This window comes from Lacerta agilis, chromosome 7 (assembly GCF_009819535.1).
Source record: "Lacerta agilis isolate rLacAgi1 chromosome 7, rLacAgi1.pri, whole genome shotgun sequence".
NCBI lineage: Eukaryota > Metazoa > Chordata > Lepidosauria > Squamata > Lacertidae > Lacerta > Lacerta agilis.
Window position 1 is genome coordinate 9,398,684 of NC_046318.1, and position 20,747 is coordinate 9,419,430.

General features: G+C 49.1%; 1 protein-coding gene across 3 annotated transcripts; it reads left to right on the plus strand.

The window, feature by feature from the left end:
- The first annotated feature begins 945 nt into the window (after positions 1-945).
- Positions 946-20,491, plus strand: IRX4 (iroquois homeobox 4). Of its 3 annotated transcripts, none has more exons than XM_033154321.1 (6): positions 946-1,262; positions 10,509-10,675; positions 12,317-12,568; positions 14,477-14,583; positions 17,783-18,096; positions 19,067-20,491. In XM_033154321.1, the coding sequence occupies exons 2-6, from the start codon at positions 10,631-10,633 to the stop codon at positions 19,828-19,830; spliced, it is 1,482 nt and encodes a 493-aa protein (XP_033010212.1). In that variant the 5' UTR covers positions 946-1,262; positions 10,509-10,630; the 3' UTR covers positions 19,831-20,491. The 3 variants fall into 3 exon arrangements, with proteins under 3 accessions (XP_033010212.1, XP_033010215.1, XP_033010213.1); XM_033154322.1 differs by lacking the exon at positions 946-1,262 and adding an exon at positions 11,704-11,810 and having other exon boundaries at positions 10,552-10,675; XM_033154324.1 differs by lacking the exon at positions 10,509-10,675.
- Positions 20,492-20,747: the final 256 nt, after the last annotated feature.

Genomic DNA, 20,747 nt, shown 5'->3' on the forward strand with positions numbered 1-20,747 from the left:
CCGGCTCCCTCGGCCAGTAAAGCAAGATGAGCGCCGCAACCCCAGAGTCGTCCGCGACTGGACCTAACGGTCAGGGGTCCCTTTGCCTTTACCTTTAAATCCCATGAACTCAGTGGGACTTACTTCTGAGTAGACAGCATTGAAAATCACAATCCTAGGCACACATATCTAGGAATAAGCACCACTGAACACAGTGAGGCTTACTTCTGAGTAAAGATACCTAGGCCTATGTTGCAAGGTTGCAATTCAATGGGTGTTTACTTGAGAGCAAATCCCATTGAACTCAGTGGAACTGACCTAAGAGTTTTGCATGGGAATGCACTATAAGGCTAAATTGTTTTCACAAATTTTGATATTGTTGCCAGCTCCTTGGTTGCCAGGGGCACAGGGTGTGAGCATCTTTCCCAGTCGTGGAAATGGGTCCCTAATAATGCTAAGCTGGAAGTGGGTCAGAAATAGCTTTGGACAATGAAAGTGCTGCAGAAATGACCCAATGAACCCTTGTAGTACAGTATAGTGGTTAAGAGAGTGGGCAGTAAGCTAGGAAGCCCCGGGTTCAGGTCTCATCTCAACCCCAACTAGTGTTTGATGACAAGCCTCGGTGCTTTCTCTCTCTCTCCCCCCCCCCAACCTCCCCATCCTCCACCCGCAGGTAATCGACCTACCTTCCAGGGTTGTTGTAGGGGGATAGCTACGACGACGACGGTTCTGAAGAACTTGGAAGGTTTCTAATGAGCTATAGAAATGTGGCGCCTGGTTTTTAAAGAGCGCGTTTGCTGGTCTTAGGAATGCAAGAGAACTGCCCTCCCTTCCGGACTCGAACCGGCGGAGCTGTGACCTGCGCAGGCAGCGGCCAGCAGCGCAAGTTGCGAGCGGGGGGGAGGGAGGTTAGCAGCAGCAGCAGCAGCAGCAGCAGCAACAGCGCGCGAGAGAGAGAGAGCGAGCGAGGGAGGGCAGCGTTGGAAAGTGTTAATCAGGAGGAGGAAAAGGCGCGCGGTAAGCGCAGCTCTTCACTCGAACGTCACTCCGGTGCAGGGGGTTAGTGAAGTGACTGTGGCGCCTGGGGACTGGAGGCACTCACTCGTCGGACTGACTTCCAGTCAGGTATTCCATACACTGAGCAATGTCTCCATTAGTGCGCTGCTGTGGCTGCTGCTCCCTCCAAAGCGAGCCGCTGCGAGCGAGGCGAAAAGACGCGGCCACCCTTCGCCATGGACAAGCTCTCGCCAGGAGATCCTAGGCACAGCCCGGCGTGATTGCAGGTAACAAGAAAGAGAGACACTTCCTTGCTGGCGGTGCGCTTGCACCCCGGCTTCCTTTCCGCCCATCTATGCATCCATCCATCCACGCGCACCCCAACAATAGCCTGCCTTTTGCAGCCAGCCGGCTGGGAAACCTCCGGCTGCCTAAGGAAGAGAAAACTACCGGCGATCCATCATGCGGCTTGGGCGCTGTTTACCTAGGGCTGAGAGGAAAGCCACCTCACACACTTGCTTTTTTCTCTTCTCGGCACGGGGATGGGGGAAAGGGTGTTCGCGGTCATGCACAGAGTGCAACTTTGGTCTAGGAGACTTTGGGCAGGGAGGCTGCGTTGGCCAAGAAAGTTTGGTGGACGTGGAAAAGGAGTCGGAGCTTGGAGGACCGTGAAGACGCGGGGAGGGCACTGTGCGGGTGTAAAGTTCCTCTGTTTGACGGGGGGGGTGCTTTAAATCGCTTCTGTAAACTCGGCGCTGGTCGGTGCAATCCTGTATTTGTTTACTGCGTGGGAAGTCCCACGGAGTTCAACGCGGCGGACTCGCAGCCAAGTGGGTATAGGATTTCAGAAACGGTTTTCTAGCCTGAGAAGTGGGGCTGTTTAGAAATCGAGCCCGAAAACTCTGTCACCTCCCCCCTCCCATCCCAGTCGCGTTGTTGTGCATGGTTCAGGAGTGACTGCAAGGCACTCTGCACATGCTCGACGACACACTTTTAAAATCTCCGGTTTCACAGCTTTGGGCTACGACTGCAAAGATTTCGACGCTGACAAGAACTGGGTGGGTCCTCCTCCTTCTAACCTGGTCCTCTGGGGAGGTGGTTTTTTGAGAAGCGCCACAGATTCCTTACTGTAAGTCGAAGAAAAGGGGGAGATTTAATGGGGGGAGCCAAACACATTGCCAAATGAATCCCATCGATTTGTTGTTGTTGGTAACAGGACTAAATTCGCCTTGGTTATTAGCCAGGCCGGGAGAATAAAAGGACAAAAAACGTCCGTGCAGATATATGCGTGAAAATAAATTGGGGGGGGGGGCTCTGTGTTGGGTCTGACCAGGCGCCTGTCTAAAACCAGTTTCTCCACATGCACTGGTTGATCCTAGACCCTCTGCAGGTCTCTGGCTAGTTCAAGTCCAGTGTCAGGTTTGGTGAGGTCGCCGGCAAAGAGATACCCTCAATTTTCTAGTTTACGCTTTTTCATCCATTTTACAGACAGGAAAGCTGGAAGAAACGCCGCTAGCTCCGAAGTCCAAAGGCGTTGAGAAAGGTTTTTCCAAGGTCGCGGACTCCAGATCCTTTAACACCCTTCTGGCCCGATCCAAAATGTGTTTACGGGTGTGGGAGGAAGTCCTACTCCTTTTATTTGGGATTCGCCCCCAAGTTAATATGCTCAGGAGTGCAACTTAGTTTATTCGCTTTTGGGGGGGGGGGAGTGTTTGTAGCGGTTGGGAGCGAAGATGCGGCGGATTCTTTCCTTACCAGGGGTGGCTTGAGAACTGTAATCCGAATTTAATTGTAAATTCGGAACCCGAGGAAGTGGTTAGTCCTGGGCCATTAAGGCAGAGAAATTCAGGGCAAAAATAACCCAATGGTTCCTCTAACTGCTCAAAACGTGTCCAGATCAATTTCCTGCAGACCTCAATCAGAGCAGCTGCCTAACCTGCTAGGGCCTGCTCCTGCACTTGTCTTTCTTTCAAGTTTTCTTGGGGAGGATTAAAAAAACAAACAAACCAGGCATTGGCTTTAGTTTCTTGGAAAAGAACGGTGAAAAAAAATCTGCAGAGATTTAAACCCTGAAGATGCTGCACACTTCGCCCTGCTACGCTGCGTTGCTGCTGCTGCTGCTGTTTTTCAAGAAATAGCACCCACTCGTTCTGATTTTGGGAGAGGTGTTGTGATAATTACGCTGGGTGGTCTCTTTGGCAAAAGAAGGGCTTCGCTCTGGCTGCTCAACTGTTACGTGTAGAAGTCAGCTTGTTGCCTTATGCGCAAAAGTTGTTGTTTTCCACAGGATAGCGCTCAGACTCCTGTCCTTGGATCGCCTCGTGAGCGAGGTACACTCCTAAATGCAGGGACTGCCCTTTAGGACTCACTTACCGGTACTTTCTAGCTTTGCTGCTGTATGGGGAGATAATGAAATTCATGAGAATGTCTTTCCTCGAAAAGTGGGGCGTTTGCGAGAAAACTCACCTTCCTCACACAGATTTATGATGAGCCTGGAAACAGGGCAGCGCTTGGCGTGGTGTTTGCTGGAGGAGAGGGAAACTCTTAGGCTGTATGGGGGAGGAAAACTACAGTATCTCATGTGGACTCTAGGGAATTCGGATCCCACTTTGTTCTTTGGGGGCTGACTTCCAATTGAGTGTGTGGGAGCTGGAGCCATGCACCCTGCTATTAGGCGCGTTGAATGAAGCAAGTCCTGCCGATCTTGCGCGTGTTTATTCGGGCACGAGACTCGTTCCTTCCAACGCCTGAACTTCCAAGGAAGCGTGCTTCAGAGGATACAAACCTAAAGTTGCAATCCTATGGATACTTACCGGGGGCGGGGAGGGGGGGCGCCACTGAACCTAATTAGACACATTCCCAAGTCAATCAGCACGGATCGTGCTGTTACTCCGAAGTCAATTGGGCGGGGGGAGTAGTTAGCCACGAACCATGACTTTGTAGTAGAATGCTATGGAGGTCCCTAGCCAAAAAGAAGGAAAAATCGCATTGATTTCTACTGAGCACCTAACCAACAGCGCGATCCTAGACTTGCTGCGTTTCTCGCGGATAAAGGGTTGCAGTTCAAACGGTCCCAGGGAGGAAATTTCGTATAGAAGGATGGCATTGATCATGGTGCAGAGGCTATGTTATGGATCCAGAAACGGGAGAGAAACTTCTTTGCTCCGGCCTCCGTCTGCCAGTGCAGGGGGTTCTTGGTGATCCCGGTGGAATTGTTTGAATGTATGAAAAAGGCGTGTGTGTGTGTGTGTGTGTGTGTGTGTGTGTGTTTAGAGATCGATTTGCAACGTTGCGGGGTTTGGCGGAAGGGGGGGGGGAGAGAAGAAAACATTGCACCATCATCTGTAAAAGTTGTCTGCCTCAGTCAGCTAATTGCAACGTTTAACGCTGAACTCCTTTGGAGATCTGGGAGGTTGCACCCCGCCCCCGTCCCCTGGAGGGCGACGCGCCTGCGTGTTGCAGTAAACACCCCACCCCCACCTCCTGGTATTGTATACCTGCAATGTATAGGCTAGGTGGCTCTCGGGTTTCCCTTTCTCTTCAGAGATGGTCCTCGTTCAGTGGGGCTTACTCTCCCTCAGAGTGCAATCATTTATTTGTTTTTTTAAAAAGCGGGTCTACTCGAAAGTAAGTCCCACTGAGTTTCGGTGAGTCTTATTCCCAGGTAGAGGAGCACAGGCTTGCATCCTGTTTAGGACCACGGTCTCTAAAGCGAATTTCCTTAGAAGTGACTCCCATCCCATCTACTGGGGTTCTGCCTTCTGAGTAAGCCTGGCTAGACCTGCAGCTGCTCTGATGGCTGCTACCATCCCCAGTCTCCATTAAGTACTTGCAAACTTTGGCTTTGGTTTCTGAAAGATGTTCCTCTAGTCGGCTGGTTGGCTGGCTCCTTCATCAACGACAGGCAGGCTACGAGGAGGAGAAACAGTTTTACCAATGCAGCCGGTGGAGGGAAGAAATTAATGTCACAGCCTGCCCATGAAGCAGCCCCCCCCCCACCCATTTATTTGTAAAGCGTCTGCGATCCCTAAACTATTTGAGCTGCCGCCATGAACCGCTTTAAGTGATCTGCGTGCCGTCCTGACTTGGCTGGTTCGTTGTGGAGCGAGTTACCCTGCAAAGCCGTTCAAGCGTTGCTTTCTACACACGTTTTTACTCACTTGCATACATGCTGGAACAACCTAGGGGCGGGGAACCTGTTTTGTACGCCCTGCAAATATGAATTTCTTAGATTTCAATACAACCGCTGCAATCTTATGCCTCCTTCCGCGAAAGTTCTACCGATTTGTGTTGCGACCTCCAGATCTACCCAAATAAACTTTACAGTGCAGAAGTGGGCTTGACTCCGTGACAGGCGTGCACAGGATCACAACCTTGTTTGCGGACTAGGTGGGACACCCCACATATAGCGCGCGATAGATCTGTGTTTGGACATGTGCTGGAAGTATTTATTTTCACTTAAAAGCCGCAGGCGGAGCGGAGAGAGATAGCAGAAGCATTTGGGGGGGGGGGGGTGAGAGGGTGTTAACTCTTTCCTCCCCGGTTTGGTCTCAGTTCCTGACGAACAATATTGGGACTTGTTTTAAAGTTTAAAAAAACCACACACGTGGAATTGGACACTTCCTTGGAAGTAGGGCATGTTCATTTGAGTATGAACATGCCCTACAAAATACAATGCGAGTGGAAACGGGGGGGGAGGGGGTCGTCCGCACTGTCGTTTAATGTGACTGGTTAAGTTTCCAAAACCTCCGTTCCTTCTCCACTGTCCGTATGACGCTCTCCTCAAAATCACTGCCTTCCCAGACTTACCCTTCCCAAATATTATCTACATTAAAGGGCAGTATGAATGAGCCCAGTGTCTCACCAAAGTTCCAGGGAACTAGCACCGGAAACCTGAAGACATCTACTTCGGGGTAAGCCTCCCTTGTGTCTCTTACTCCCAGGTAAACGCGCTTAAACTAGGTTCAGGGTGGCCCTCTCTTTTGAAGGGGCTGCTGAGCTCCTTTGCTGCCTTTTAACGCGCTCCTCCTCCTAGAGCCAAGGCTTTGCCTCTGTAAATTATAGCAATTACGCAGCAGATATGATTATATTAGGTGTACTGCGGTCTCCAGATAGTCATCCATCACCCTCAATCGAGCTGTCAGAGCGGGCAGATTCGTCCCTGGGAGGCACCAAGTCTTCCAGCTGGGGAGAAGAAGGGAACATCATCATTAATTAGAGTGTGACCCTGGGGCTATTCACATGTCTGAACCCAGGCAGCTCTCCGAGCAAGTCTGCACTCCTTTCATCCCTCCCTCCCCCGCCACAGCTGCCCTCCCCTCTCCACGCGCGCAAATACGCACAGAAACCCGCCCGCCCTGGGTCTGGCTAATTTGCCCACTGCAAGTTCCTTTAGGCAGAGTATCCCGATTTTTTCACAGGTTGAGGTTTTTCTGTATCCCCTACGCTCCACGCTCCCCAATACAAACGCATACACAAAAGGTCCTGGAGGAAAATTATATGTACAGTACTGGACTTTCCAGGAGAGGCCTAGATAAAGGTGACAAGGTGAAGGGGACTGATAGGGGTGGTGAAACCAGTAGTAATGGTATGCCAACTTATTAGTAAGAACTTCTCTCATTTAACCGAAAGTAAAGGCTCCTCTGAATTTAGCGGGAGTTACTAAGGAGGGTAAGAGCCCACTCTCACCTTGAAAAAAAAATGATTAAAAAGAATCTTTTTGCTCACTTTTTGAAATCACTTACTTTCCAAAAAAAATAGATTTCCTGGGTGTATCCAATGGCAGTCATATTGTAGATCCATTGAAGTCAGTGAGTGGACCCTGAGTATGACTGCTGCTGGATATCCCCTGCTGTTTTATGGTCAGAACTAGAATTTAAGTAGAGTAATACTATAAGTAAATAAATCCTTTAGGATTAATAAACATGCCGGAAATAAATCACAATTGAACTGTCTTCAAAGTGAACATTTTTGCTGAATTTACATCCTGGCCTACCCTTCTAAATGGGGAGAGAAAGAGATAGACCTTCAGCCTAGCCCAGGCATAGGCAACCTTCGGCTCTCCAGATGTTTTGGACTACAATTCCCATCATCCCTGACCACTGGTCCTGTTAGCTAGGGATCATGGGAGTTGTAGGCCAAAACATCTGGAGAGCCGAAGGTTGCCTATGCCTGGCCTAGCCAAACCATCAAGAGTTTGCGTAGCATCCTGTACTTTTCATAGGTTTCAGCTAGGGCTTCTGTCACCCTCCATGCAACCGACTTCCATAAATGGGAAGCAAGTTCAAACAAAACTTCATTTGCAGAGCATTTGCCTATTGAATGCAGTTTTCATCTTTATGGTGAACCTTCTAAAGTACCAAATTCTTTCTGATTTTACCTCCTTCCTTCACCCAGAATATTGTAGCCTGTTAATCCCACTTTACTGATGGCGGTGGCTTTCCTATCTGAAACCATCCTGCTGAGCATTTAGCTCTTTCCAGCTGAGGCCAGCATGTTCACTTAGAAGGAAGACTATAGATAAGTCTTTAAGGATCCAAATGTTTAGGATCACGCACTGAGAATGAGAGACCCCTGACTTGCCTAAAGAATTGAGGGTGGGCCTTTGAGCCCCAGACAGCACTCAGCATTGCAGAAATTCCAGCTCCATTAAAATTAATTGGCGTTTTGCTACTAACATCAATGAAATGTGCATTGCTCCTTCCAGCGATGGTGCTGGCAACTTGGGCTAACAACGAGAGACAGAAATCAAGAAAGACCAAATATCATTCTCATTAAACATTTAAAGCACCACTCCCATTAAACACTTAAACTTCCCTAGTAGAATAAAAAGGTCTAACAAGGGGCTTTGGCAGAAATCTGAGATCTACGGTTTAATAAGTCTCCAAGAAAATGACTTTCTGATGTAGTCTTATATTTGTAGTCATAAAATGAAATAAGAGTGTATACACAGATCACATAGTAAATTAGCCACCTCTTAAAACACACTTTCAGGAAAGGTAGATTTTTCTCCCTCCCCTTGCTTCCATTCCAAAGGTGGGAGTGATAACTATTCTTGACTAATTCATGTGAAGTTTAAAGGGCTTGTTGTGAATGTATCTTGGACAAGAGGCCAGAGATAATCCAAAGGTGCGAAAAGGGAGGGACTAAGACAGGCCTAGCTCTGCCTTCTGCTCTCATTCAAACAGAGTCTCTGGTCAAATATCAGAGTTTGTTTTAAAGAGAGGGTAGTGCTGTTCTATGATCTCATGTTATAATATAATAACTAGCGACTCTTGGACACTGGGATTCAGGGGAGCTAATGGATGCCAGCTAGGCATTGAGAGAAAGGGGCACAGTTTGATAAAACTGTGTGAAAGTTTGACGGTCACTGGTAGTGAATCTGTATGACACAGAGAGGGAACCACATTTATTTCATATATTTCCGTGCTGCCACTCAGAACAATGTCGATTAAATTAAGGACTGAAAGCCAGGTGTGACAAAGCTGATTTATTGTTTCCCTGTCAGAGCTCTGAGGGGATCATTGGACAAGTGAGAGAGTGCACACCAGAGGAAGGGTACTATGCTTGACAATACGGGGAGCTGCTACTATATTTATTCCAGGAAATCACAACTGCAATGGGTGGTATTCTTCGATCAGTCTCCTGATTTAAAAAAATATGAACTAGTTTACATATTCTACCTGCCCAGAAAACTTGGATATTCCCACACAACAAAAAAATCATAACCACTAAGAGAGAGTTTGAGAGCTACCTTAGTACAGGTAGTGGGGGAAACAGACTATGAACCAGAAAATCCCCTCCCCTATGAACTTGCTAAGAGGTTTTAGGCCAACCACCCTCTCAGCATCTGTCCTACACTGCAAGACCAGGATGATGATACTGACCAGGCTGTAGCTAGTGGTGAGCCTAAGTATCTCAGATCCCAGATCTTTTTCTCTGTGTGCCCCAAGTGTTTCTAGTGGATAATTAATTCAGGGGGAAATGAAAGAGATGGTCTTAATTGACATTAATTTGAGGTATAAGGGTGTAAATTTGGGGAACTACATCAGTTGAAGATGACTTTCTCTTAAGATGAGTTGGAGGTAATGAAATGGGATAATTGAACGGGTGCTTAATTGATTTGAAGCAGGATCTGTTGGGAAATTCACTTTACTACTGGTTAAATGAATTAAAGTGGAACACATCTGAAGTGGGTACCAGTTAACTGGATTTTTTTAACTAGAGTGGCTTGGATGAGAAATTAGTTGACTTTGCTGTCTATATCTGCACATAGACATATAAGTTAGCATATGCAATTTTTAATGTAAATTTGGACCCGTGCCCCAATTTTTTAGAAAACCTACCTGGAAACACTCAGTTTTGCATTGCTCTTGTAAGGATTCCTGAGATAATCCATGCGAAGTAGTTTGAAGCTTGTACAATGCTGTATGAATGTCAGTTGTTGTTTTGAGTGTGGATAGATGCTCTCGCTTTGCAAATCAAATCTGGCCTGAGTTTGAAGATCACTCTCCCCCTGCCACTCCATGGCCTGAAGTTTATTCAAAGTCGTGGTCTCTCCTCACTTTGGTTTTCCATATCTCCCCACCCCAAAAAGTTTTTAAAGCCCAAAACGTCTAACATAATGTCCGTTCAGCATAAATGTCCATTCCTTGTCCTTTCCTAACGTGCACTTTGGTGGCGGGGCTTTGGGGTCGTCCCAAGGGTCGCCTTCTCCACGTGCTTTGGCTGTCAGCTCAGGAGCTCGTTTCAACTGTTGATTTAAAAGCCTCGCCTGCGCGCCTGCCCTTCCAGCGGCCTCGTTTGTAAGTGGGACTGATGACTGCAGGGCAGGGAGGAGTGGGAGGAAGCAGCAGGCAGTTGCTCATTAATTAATTTCTAATTAAAAGTGCTGACCACCCTTCAGTGATTCGGGGGGGGGGGGGGGGAGAGAGAGAGACGACACTGATTTCTCCTCTCCAAACTATTGATACCTGAGATGCAATTATGAACCGTTCAGGATCTTGCCATTTTGTACGTTTGGGGGTTCGCTTTCCTTATCAGCGCAGGAGAACTCCCTCAAATAGCGATCATCCAGCGTGCTCTGAGGCGTTTGAAAACAAACTTTCATCCTGGGTAATTTGGTTTAAATTCCAGGCCGTGTTCTACCCCAAAGGTGCACACAAATATGCGAACGAGAGGCAGTTTCTGTAGGTTTTTTTTTCCCTTCTTCTTGACGTCAGATGTTCGATTTGACATGTGTGTTTGAGCTAGGGGTGGTTCTCTTCCCCTCCCTCCCTCCGCCTCTGCTGCCTGTGTGTGGGCAAAATATGTATTTTCCCCCCATGAAAGAGCAACCGTGCCTTTTATGTTGTTCGTGTTGAAGTAGCGCCACGCCGCCTATGCACATCTTTTTAAGATCGCGAGTTGTGTGTGTGTGTATGTTGTGCGGGGGAGGGGAGGCAAACTCCCCCCCCCCCAAATACACACACTAAAATATAGTTTCAGGTCCAAGGCAGATGAATTCAAGATGGTTTTGTGCTTGGTCCTCTAAGCCCCTAGGAAGCTCGGATTATCCATCACTCGGGGCCAATACGGCACAGCGAGGCAGCCTCCGGAGCTCGCGGATCCAGCGCCTCTCCTGGTTGTTCCTGGAGCCTGGGAGCCCCCCGTGGCCATGTCCTACCCCCAGTTCGGATACCCCTACTCGTCTGCACCCCAGGTAAGTCCTGCCGGACTCCCGTCGCAACTACGCCCTTTCCTTTCGCTGCCCTCCTCTGTGAAGGCGCGCAGGAGAATTCCCATCTCATGGGAGGCGCTTTTGTAGGGACCTGGTATGCTTTCAGATCAACTGGGGGCTGTGGGAAGGGATGGAACCCCGCCCTTCCCCAAGAGCAGTGACTGCCATCTTTACGCGGAAGTAAGGCCCCACCAAAGGCACTTACTTCCAGGTAAAAAGGAGACTGTCGCCTTGGTATCCTAATGCTGCGGTGCTCTAACCACGAACTGGTTGAGAAAGTCCATCTGTCCTGGATTCACCGAGGCTTATTTCGGAGGGACCTTGTCCTAGAGTGAGAATGTTAACAGTGAGGGGGTTAAATTGGAGTCAAGGGGGGGTATCGTTTAGGATTGGGTTGGAGAGCCGCGTCCTGAGATTTGGAAAGTCTCTGGTTTCAGAGGGGTGCTAGCTAGCACTGCAACGAATTACTCCTGCAGCGCGCTGAAGATGGAAAGGTCTCGGGTGTTCATTGATCTCAGAGGGTTTTACTCGTTCCCACGGGTCCGCGGACCTACTCTGAAGTAAGCTGGTGGATGGAAGCCGTTTCAACAACAACAACAACAACTGGCTGGTTCAAGCCAGATTCACGGGCCACTTCGTTTAGCAGGAACTTGGGTGGGGTGCGAGGTAGCTGCAGTCAGGGGCCCTGTATCAGCTGAGGCCTCGGCTCAGCTCCTTTCTGGATCGTACCCTTAAAAGAGAGCAGGACCGAACCACCACCACCACCACCACCACCACTGTGGGACTGAAGTGGGTGTTGGAATCTGCAGTTAAAAGAAATGTTCAATTATCTCTCGCGAAGGATCTGGGATTAAACTTCTTTAACATTCTCAGTACTTTTTACTTGGAAACAAATGTGTTCTAGAACCGAGACGGATGTATGTATTAATGTTAATGTGAGCATTCTAGCTCGCCGGAATACTGCATTAAAAACTGAAAAGTATTTTCTCTCTCTCTCTCTTTCTCTTTAGTTGACAAGTGTGAACTGGAACTAGGTTTCCCCCCTCCCCAACCGATCTTTAAATTTCTCCCCGATCCACAAACCAGTTAAGCCACTGGGTTTAACATAATATATAAGGTACTTATTTAAGATCACTAAAGGTGCAATCCCATGCAGGTCTATTCAGAAGTCAGCCCCATTGAGCACAATGGGACTTGCTCCCAGGTAAACGTGTATAGGATTGCAGCCACTTCCTTCCACTGCCTTTCCCTTCCGCTATTCGGCCTGGGTGTCCACCACCCCCCCCCCTCCATCTTGGGAGCTGAGGAGATTCTGCAAGTGACTGGGCGGTTGCAGACGACCGTTTCATCGCGCGTTTCACCACCCTTCTGTGTGATAACACGGATGGACCGCGCTGTCCCGTGTTTGTGCCCTTTGTAGGGTCTGATAGAGGGGGTGGCGGTTGTTCCGGATTAAACAACGTGAAGAAGAGATGCTCATTAAAACCAATGGACACGGAAGTCAGTGGGTTGTGCGAAACCTCACTGATTTCGCTAGAGAACTGGTTGGTAGATCGGCCTGTTGGTCACCATGGCTGTTAGCTGCCCCTTCCCCGATCACTGCCCTGTCTTCTCTCCTCCTAGTTCCTGATGACCACCAACTCCTTGACCACTTGCTGTGAGACCACCGGCAGGACCCTCACGGACTCTGGGGCGGCAGCCTCGGCTCAGACCCCCGTCTATTGCCCCGTGTACGAGAGCAGGCTGCTAGCCACGGCCAGGCACGAGCTCAACTCGGCAGCTGCCCTGGGAGTCTATGGGAGTCCCTACACGAACACGCAAGGCTATGGCAACTACGTGACCTACGGGACGGAGGCGTCGGCTTTCTACTCCTTGGTAAGTCTTCTGCGCAGCGAGCTCGGCTATCATGCACGACTTACCACCTCAACGCATTGACTGGGCAAGAAGGAAACCCCCACTGACCCCTTACCAAGGGACATTGGCTCTTCCAAGTCAACAAACTGAGAGAGTCGCAGCTTAGCTAGAAGCTTCCCGGCTCAACCTAAGGACGTTCAGGAAGGCTGAGATCCTAAAGACACTCATTTGGGAGTAAACCTCATCAAGTTAAGAGGGACCTAATTTATAGTTATGCACTTTTTAATAGCAACGTTTGTGTTGTGCATCCCCACGTGTGTGTGAGTGTAGATAGAGTTAGAGTTGTATCGCTAGTAACAGTACAAGCAAACCTGGAGTGATTACAAAATGTTTTTCCTATTTATTTTATTCATTAAATTTCTATGCCGCCTTTCATCCGAGGAGCACGGGGCGGTTTACAATATAAAAAAACAAAACGTAGTAGCAAACAATAACAATAATCCACAGAGAGAGAGTTTAAAAGGGCATGGGTTGTTTAATTAGCCAACGGCTATGTAACCTGTCTATGTGCCATGGGGTAATCCGAAGTGAATACGAATAAGGGCTGTGAGAAACTTCAGTCAATCATAGGCGTTGCTAATTCAGGTGTCTAACAACACGGAGATCAGCCTACAACTAGGTAATTAGAGATAGACGGTAATAAACTCTGAGAAAACTATTGTCTGCTGATCTCTGCGATCCAACTACTTAATTAGAGATAAATGATAAGAGCTAAGACATCGTGGCATTGCTGATCTCTGTCTGTGTACTGAAACTGACCCAAGAAAGCGAGTCTGGAGTTGTCACAGGAACAGGAACTCTAGTTTGCTCACCGAATGTTTAAATGTAAAATTATGCATAAAATGTCTGCGTTAAGAAATCAACTCTTCGTATACACTTCTCTGTGTGGCCAACAGGTCACTTCCCATTGTCCCATTTATTGCAATTGCCCCCCCCCTTTTTAAAGGAAAGTATGTTTATTGATGATTGCAGCCTGTTTTAAGAGGGCACTTCAACTTTCGCACTTGTTTCAGGGAGTAAAATCCTTTAAAAAAAAACCTCAACAACTTCAATCCTAAAAAAAAAGACTAACAACTTCGGTCGGCCCTTTGGTCAGCCCTCACGGCCCTTCACTTCATCGAATCTGGCCCTCTTTAAAAAAAGTTTGGACACCACTGCTGTAGGTGATATTTGACCCTTGGTTATCCCTAATCACTTGCTCTCGGAGCTCAGTGTGTATAAAATACCATTCTTAGTCGGATGAAGGAAAGCACTGGACTCCAGTGGGACTGCAGAGGCTAAACCAGCTTTCCTGTGAGTAAATAAATTCCATTGCAGGAAAATAAGGTTTCCTCTGAGTAAACGTGCATCAAATCGGGCCAAGAGATGCCTAAACATTGAGTCAGTGGACAGAGTGCAAGGAACTTCATGTTCCTCTCCAATTAAACGCAAGTCCATTCTACAGGAATTGAAGAACTGTAAGCACTTGCTGGTCTACTCGGAAGTAAGCTGTACTGAGTTCAGTGGGACTTGTGCCCAAGTTTGCAGCCTAAACAGTTTAACCCCCTGATAGAATCACAGAAGTGTAGAGTAACTTGGAAGGGACCCCGAGGGCCATCTATCCTAACCCCCTGCGATGCAGGAATCTCAACACGTGGCCTCTCATCCCATTCGAAGTCAAGCCGGATCCTGTTTAGCTTTGAAAATGTGCTAGAGGATTTTGTTTGTTTGTTTGTTTTTGCTCCTCGATGCGTTTCTCCGTTACAAAAATAAATAAAAACGTGTCCATTTGCGCGTGTCTCCCTTCCTGCCCCCCCACCACCACCACCCGCACTGCCCGTGGGGGAGGGGAGCGCTGATAAGTAGACGCCTTTGCTTTTCATGTTCCAGAACAGCTTTGATTCGAAGGATGGGAGCGGATCTGCGCATGCGGGAATCACCCAGGCGGCCGCATACTATCCATACGACCACACGCTCAGTCAGTATCAATATGACAGGTAAGAAACAAACTATCAGCCATTCATTGCGGGGCAGGAAAAGGCGGTGGGGGCCCATGGGAGAGAGAGAGAGGAGAGGAGAGGTGGTTAGTTGCGCTTCTTAATCAGGAAACGTCTTCAGTTTGTGCTTTTCTCAAAGGACCGGTAGGAAACGAGTGTGGCCAGAATAAGCCTCCACTGTATCAGAGTCAGATGTATCTCTGATCTCACCGATGGAGCGCTTGCAAGCCGGGATCCTGAATGCATCTGAAGCAAGCAGAGAACGGCCGTGCTTTTCAGCAGAGGCTGCTCACCAAATCAGAGACACGAGGAATCGGTGTAGCGTGCACGTGTGAACCTGCCCTGAAGCGGCTCAGACCCCCGTTGACTCCAGCGAGAAACCAAGGCGCCTAAAAGCCAGCGAATTCCCGAAAGAAAGAAACGGCGAGCTGTCACGGGTTTAAATGGAGCTTTAATTGCGTCCGCTCTTTATCTCTCTGTATAAATGCCAATAACAAGTTATGTTTCCGTGTTGTCTGCACGAAATGAACCTGTTCTTCTGCACTGATCCGGAGCTACTTTTACACCTCTAATCTCCGGTTCGTTTTTGGAGGAGCCCGCAGCAAATGCAAAAACTTTCTTTTTGACCTCTTTCATTCGTCTGCCAGCCCGATCTTAATCTCTGTGACATCCCTCCTCTCCTGGCTATATTTCTTTGGAAGCAAGTCCTCCTTGATTAAATGGAGATCAATACTGCGACCCGATCCGTTTTACGAAGGAGTAAGCGGGTTTTTCCTGCGGCCCTCCACTCTGTTGAACTCCAGTTCCCATCAGCGTCAGTCAGCCCGGCCAACTCGATAATGGGAGTTGTAGTTCAACAACATCTATAGGTCATCCGGTTGGGGAAAGCCTGGTCTCCATCCTTGATCTTAATCAGGTGTGGGGAACTTTTGGTCCTCCAGATCAGGGTTTCCCAAAGTTGGGTCTCCAGCTGTTTTTGGACTACAACTCCCATCATCCCTAGCTAGCAGGATCAATGGTCAGGAATGGTGGGAATTGTAGTCCAAAAAACAGCTGGGGACCCAACTTTGGGAAACTATGCTTCAGATGTTGCTAAACTCCCATCATCGCTGGTCAGTGTCTATGCTTGCTGGAGCTGATGGGAGTTGTAGTGTGGCTGATGGGAGTTGTAGTCTGGCGCGGGGGGAGGTTTCCCCACGCCTGATGAAAGAGTTCACGGAGTCGATCCCAATTAGCTCCCGTATGCCATTTCATTCGTATCCCTCCGCTTTCCACAGGAGATACACATGCGAAGTCCAATGGTGGGCTTTGATACCCAAGGTACGAAGTGAGAAAGGAAGAAACGCCTTCATTGGCGAAACACAATATATCCGAAGGCAAGGCACAGCATCAAGTACAGCATCCCTATAAGCTGGTGGATATTGTCCAGGGATAGTAGGAAAGCACTGTGGTTGCCTTAGCGCTCGATCTATGCGATAGATAGAATCTGCGCTATCACAGCAATAGATCCGTATTGATTTAATCACAAATACCTCTTCCCGACTGGCTTCCACGGGCTGCTTCACACGTGCACGCGCATCCATTCTCTCCGCTTGAGTAGGGCACACTTCATTAACTGGGATCTGAACGCATGAAACCGACTGTGCTGAAAAACACTGTGAGATGATAGGGAAGTTCTTTCCGAGGCTTCAATTTTTGACGACTCTTTAGCCCCTGCAAATCATTCACCTGAGGTGCCAACCTCAAATGGTCCAGCCCTTGTTTAAAAGTATGGATTGGTCCCGTTGAACAACAGGGCGTTTAAGGTGCCAGGAAGTCCTGCCTGCGTTGAGCTCGCGATGGTTCGTTCACACGAGCAAGACGTCACGTTGGCCTTTCACTCATCATTTGGCACGTGTGAACCAAAATGTTTGCGCATCCCCTACCGGCTTCTCTTTTTACGTTTACATGGGCAGGTTTGGGGCCGCTTTTTGTCACTCCCCCACCACGTTTACAAATGTGCCGAACAATTTTTTATTACATTTTTTAAAATATTTTGTGAGGTTATTGCTTTTAAAACACACACACACACACACACACACACACACACACACACACACACACCAAGAATACTCCTTACGCTGTTCCAACCTTTTAAGCCCACTGGGTGCTGATGACCTTTCCTTAGATGGTGTGCATTAAATATTCAGGTATAGCCCAGTGTCTTGTGCAGCAGATATATATATATATATATATATATATATATATATATATATATATATATATATATATATATATATATATATATATATATATGGAATGGATAGGAGATAAATTTACTAATAATAAAATAAATATTTTTATTAATAACTGCGCCCCGAGGTTACTTCGGTGGACTCTCTCAGAGCGCTGGAGCAAGAGTAGACTTTTTATTTTTATTTTTTAGCATATCCATTTTGCAGGTTTTGAAATTTGGACGCCTCCCAAGGGCGGCTGTTTTCCTCCTGAAGTAGACATGCAGAGAACTGGGCTTTCAGGCTGCAATCCGGTGCAAACTCAGAAGTCACAGGGACTCACTTCAGAGTAAGCGTGTACAAGATCCGCAGCACGCTTTTCAGGAGCCCGGGTGCCATTGTTTTGAGGCTGTCTATAGGCTACTTCCGATTTAGATCAGGTGTACATTGGTCTTGCCCCGAGTAAGTTATTTGCGAGGCAAGTCCCAAAGACTCCATCCATGATCGAGGTGAGCCTAAATCACAAGATTAACTGTAACAAAATAGAAAATTCTTCTCTAAGGTCTCTCAGGTGCTACTGGAAAGAATTTTCTATTTTGTTTCGACTATGGTAGACCAACACGGCTACCCACCTGTAACAAGATTAACTGTGCGACCCCATTTTCAAGGGGGATTTACTCCCAAGTAAGTATAGGAAGGATAGCAACCTGGTTAAGGTCCTATTGATCACAAATTGTGTATCCAAAACGCTCTGTCTTTCTAGCTGCTTGGCTTAACCAAGTTGAACCGTTTTCCTGATAAGACCAGCGCGGTCTGGGTTTTGTAGAAAGAGGGAAAATATTTAAAGGTGAACCTTTGATACCCGGATCCCTTTCTCACGGGAAACAGAATTGCGCCGGTGAATCAGACCATGTGGGTGGTGGTGCTTTCTTCCGGCTCGTTGGCGCTGCATTTTCACTGACACACTCTTTCCCCCCCCCCCCTAGATATGGTACCATGGATGGAGGGACGCGGAGGAAAAACGCCACTCGGGAGACCACCAGCACGCTGAAGGCCTGGCTGCAGGAGCACCGCAAGAACCCGTACCCGACCAAAGGCGAGAAGATCATGCTGGCCATCATCACCAAGATGACCCTCACGCAGGTCTCCACCTGGTTCGCCAACGCCAGGAGGAGGCTCAAGAAGGAGAACAAGATGACTTGGCCCCCCAGAAACAAGTGTGCGGACGAAAAGAGACCCTACGAGGACGAGGACGAGGGAGAGGGTCAAGGGGAGAGCTTGAAGAATGAGAAACTCGAGGGTATCTTCCATGTCTCTTAGCAGTATACTGGAGGCAGGAGCTATCTTATCCCTGTCGCCCTCCTCTGGGACGAGGATACTGGGCACACGGGGAAACAGAAGGGTGATGGGTGTTGGGAGTCCAGGAGACCAAAAAAAAGTATGGATGTGTTGCCTTTAATGCAATAAAGAGGCTTCTGGATTTGCAGTTCAGCTGCGCTGCCAGTGTCCCCATTATGTCCTGGGGTTTTCGAGAGATTGTCCTTAGGCGGCCAGTGTACCTTCTGAGTCTGTCGAGCTCTGCTTTGACAGGGGAAGGGGGCTGTCAAATGAGGGCTGCCCCTGCTGGGCTTTTGCAACTGTTTCCATCCGACCAAAACCTTTAAAAGGTTTGCTTCCTCGCGTACAAAAAGTGTGTCGCTTATTTTGCTAGGCCTGAGCGCAACACCGGCATTTCATTTGCGTTTCAAAACTTTTGGAAGCCATGCAGTGGTTGGGTTACCTTGGGTAAGTTTGGGGGACGTTTACAAGGCAGTCAAACCAACAATACGTGCTTCCTAGAAAGGCACGCACTAGGGGAAGTTGGATCTCACAGGGTCTACAGGAAATCCTCCCTGTGAGAGCCACGCCTACTTTGTCCGGCCAGGTAAAGGGGCGCAGTCGATATAAGCTGGTCACGTCCCCCTATACATATCCGAACACAAGTGACTGCCCACTTCTGGTTCCGGTTAGTAAAATGGGATTGCTGTTAACTGCACATCCTACAGAGCTGTTGTGAAGAATCAATGAGGGGAAGCAAAACAGAGACAGAGAATGGGTGAAGGAGAAGTCCTAGCCTTAAAGCCATTGCATTCCTAGAGCTGAAAGGGAGCCCTAGACCAACCCCCTGCAATGCAGGAACCTCAACTAGCTAAGAACCTCAACTGCAAATGTATTTGCCGCGCCCTGCCCGTCTCGTTTGTAACGTGCCCTCTTTTCCCTCCTTTGCTCAGAGCCGGCCAGCAAGGAGGACAAAGAGCTGGGCCTCAGCGACTTGGACGACTACGACCCGCTGGAGTCGGAGAGCTCCGAGGGCGAGCTGAAGGCTGCGGCTTTCGGCCACGCGGAGGGGGAAGCGTGCGCCACCGAGGCCTGCAAGGATCCCTCCTCCATGGGCGCCGGCGCCGCCCCGCTGGAAAGCCCCCTCGAGCGGGCAAAGAGCTGCCTCAAGGACCCGACGGCGGGCGCGGAGGGCTGCGAGGCGGCGGAGCTGCTGAGCGCGCGGCAGAGGAGCTGCGAGGCTAAGCCGTGTTACCAGCAGCAGCAGCAGCTCCTGGAGGCGTCCAGCAAGCCGAGGATTTGGTCCCTGGCGCACACGGCCACCTCGCTCAACCAGGCCGAGTACCCGTCGTGCATGCTGAAGCGCCAGCAGGGGGCGTCCAGTGCCTCTAGCGCCGCGCCGGCCCCGACGGCTGGGGGCGTCTTGGAGAGGCACCCGAAGGATTCCCCCGTCACCAACCTCAGGAACTGGGTTGACGGCGTGTTCCACGACCCGCTCTTCCGGCACAGTACTTTGAACCAGGCCTTGAGCGGCACCGCAGTGTCTTGGGCTACCACCAAAGGCTCCCTCTTGGAGACGGGGGCCCTGGGGCGCTCGCTGGGCGGCGGCGCCACCGCCGTGCTCAAGGGGCAGCTGGCAGGCCTGGCTGCGCCCCAGGACTCTGGCAAAGACTTTCTGGCTTTCCCCAAAGCAGGCAGCAAAATGTTCTGCTCCTAACGACCGACGCCCACCCCGTCCGCCTCCCTGGGACAGGCCGGGGGAGGGAGGCAAGACGGTGGAATGGGGGGGGGGGGCAGACAGGCTGGGCCCCGAGGGACTGAGCGGCGGGAGGTGGAGAGACGCACGCAGAGAGAGAAAGACTTGGAGAGTTTCCGTTCCAAACCAGAGACGTTTTTTCCGTCGCAAAAACCGAGCAAGGATTTTAAAAGTTGCTGGTATAAGGAGAGAGAACGAAAAGACTGTCACTTGGCTGCAGCCTTAAGGGATCAATGTCTTCACGGTTATTTAAGTCCATAGCACGTTCCACTAGTTTATAGAGCCGTCCTTCTGCGTTTACCAGGCGCGAGATTCGAATTCAGCTTCTTGGGGAGGGAGCTGTTTGTCTATTCTGTTTTTCCCCCTCCCTTTTTTTTCCTTTTTCTAAAAAACAAAAAAAAATTGATTTGTGGCATGCCAATTTTAGTTTCTTCTTCGAACTTCCCTACCCCCCGCCCTCCCCTTCTCATCGTTAGCATCTCACCCACAAAAAAAACAGCACTTCTTCCACCGAGTTGACACCATTGCCCGCACACGCGCACACGAATTTGAACTTGACAAATAAGCTATGTCGAAAAGGTATGTTCACTCCAAATAAATTGTCTGTCTCTCAGAGGTACCCTATGATTTGTGGTCTGTTTGCGTTGCCTGCGTAGGAAGTGGAGCTTCGACGCCTGGATCCCAAACGCGCTGGAAGACGCGTGTCTATTTCACGTCCCGTGGAGATGTATGGAATTCCCCAGTCCATAAATGTAGGGCGGAGTGCACTCTTGGAAATAAAAGTCTTGCGCATCTGGGTGGCATTGTTTTCCACGCGCAAGTGCGTTTGCAGCCCGTCCCTTTCGACACCCGGGACATACTCCCGAGTGGTAAAGATC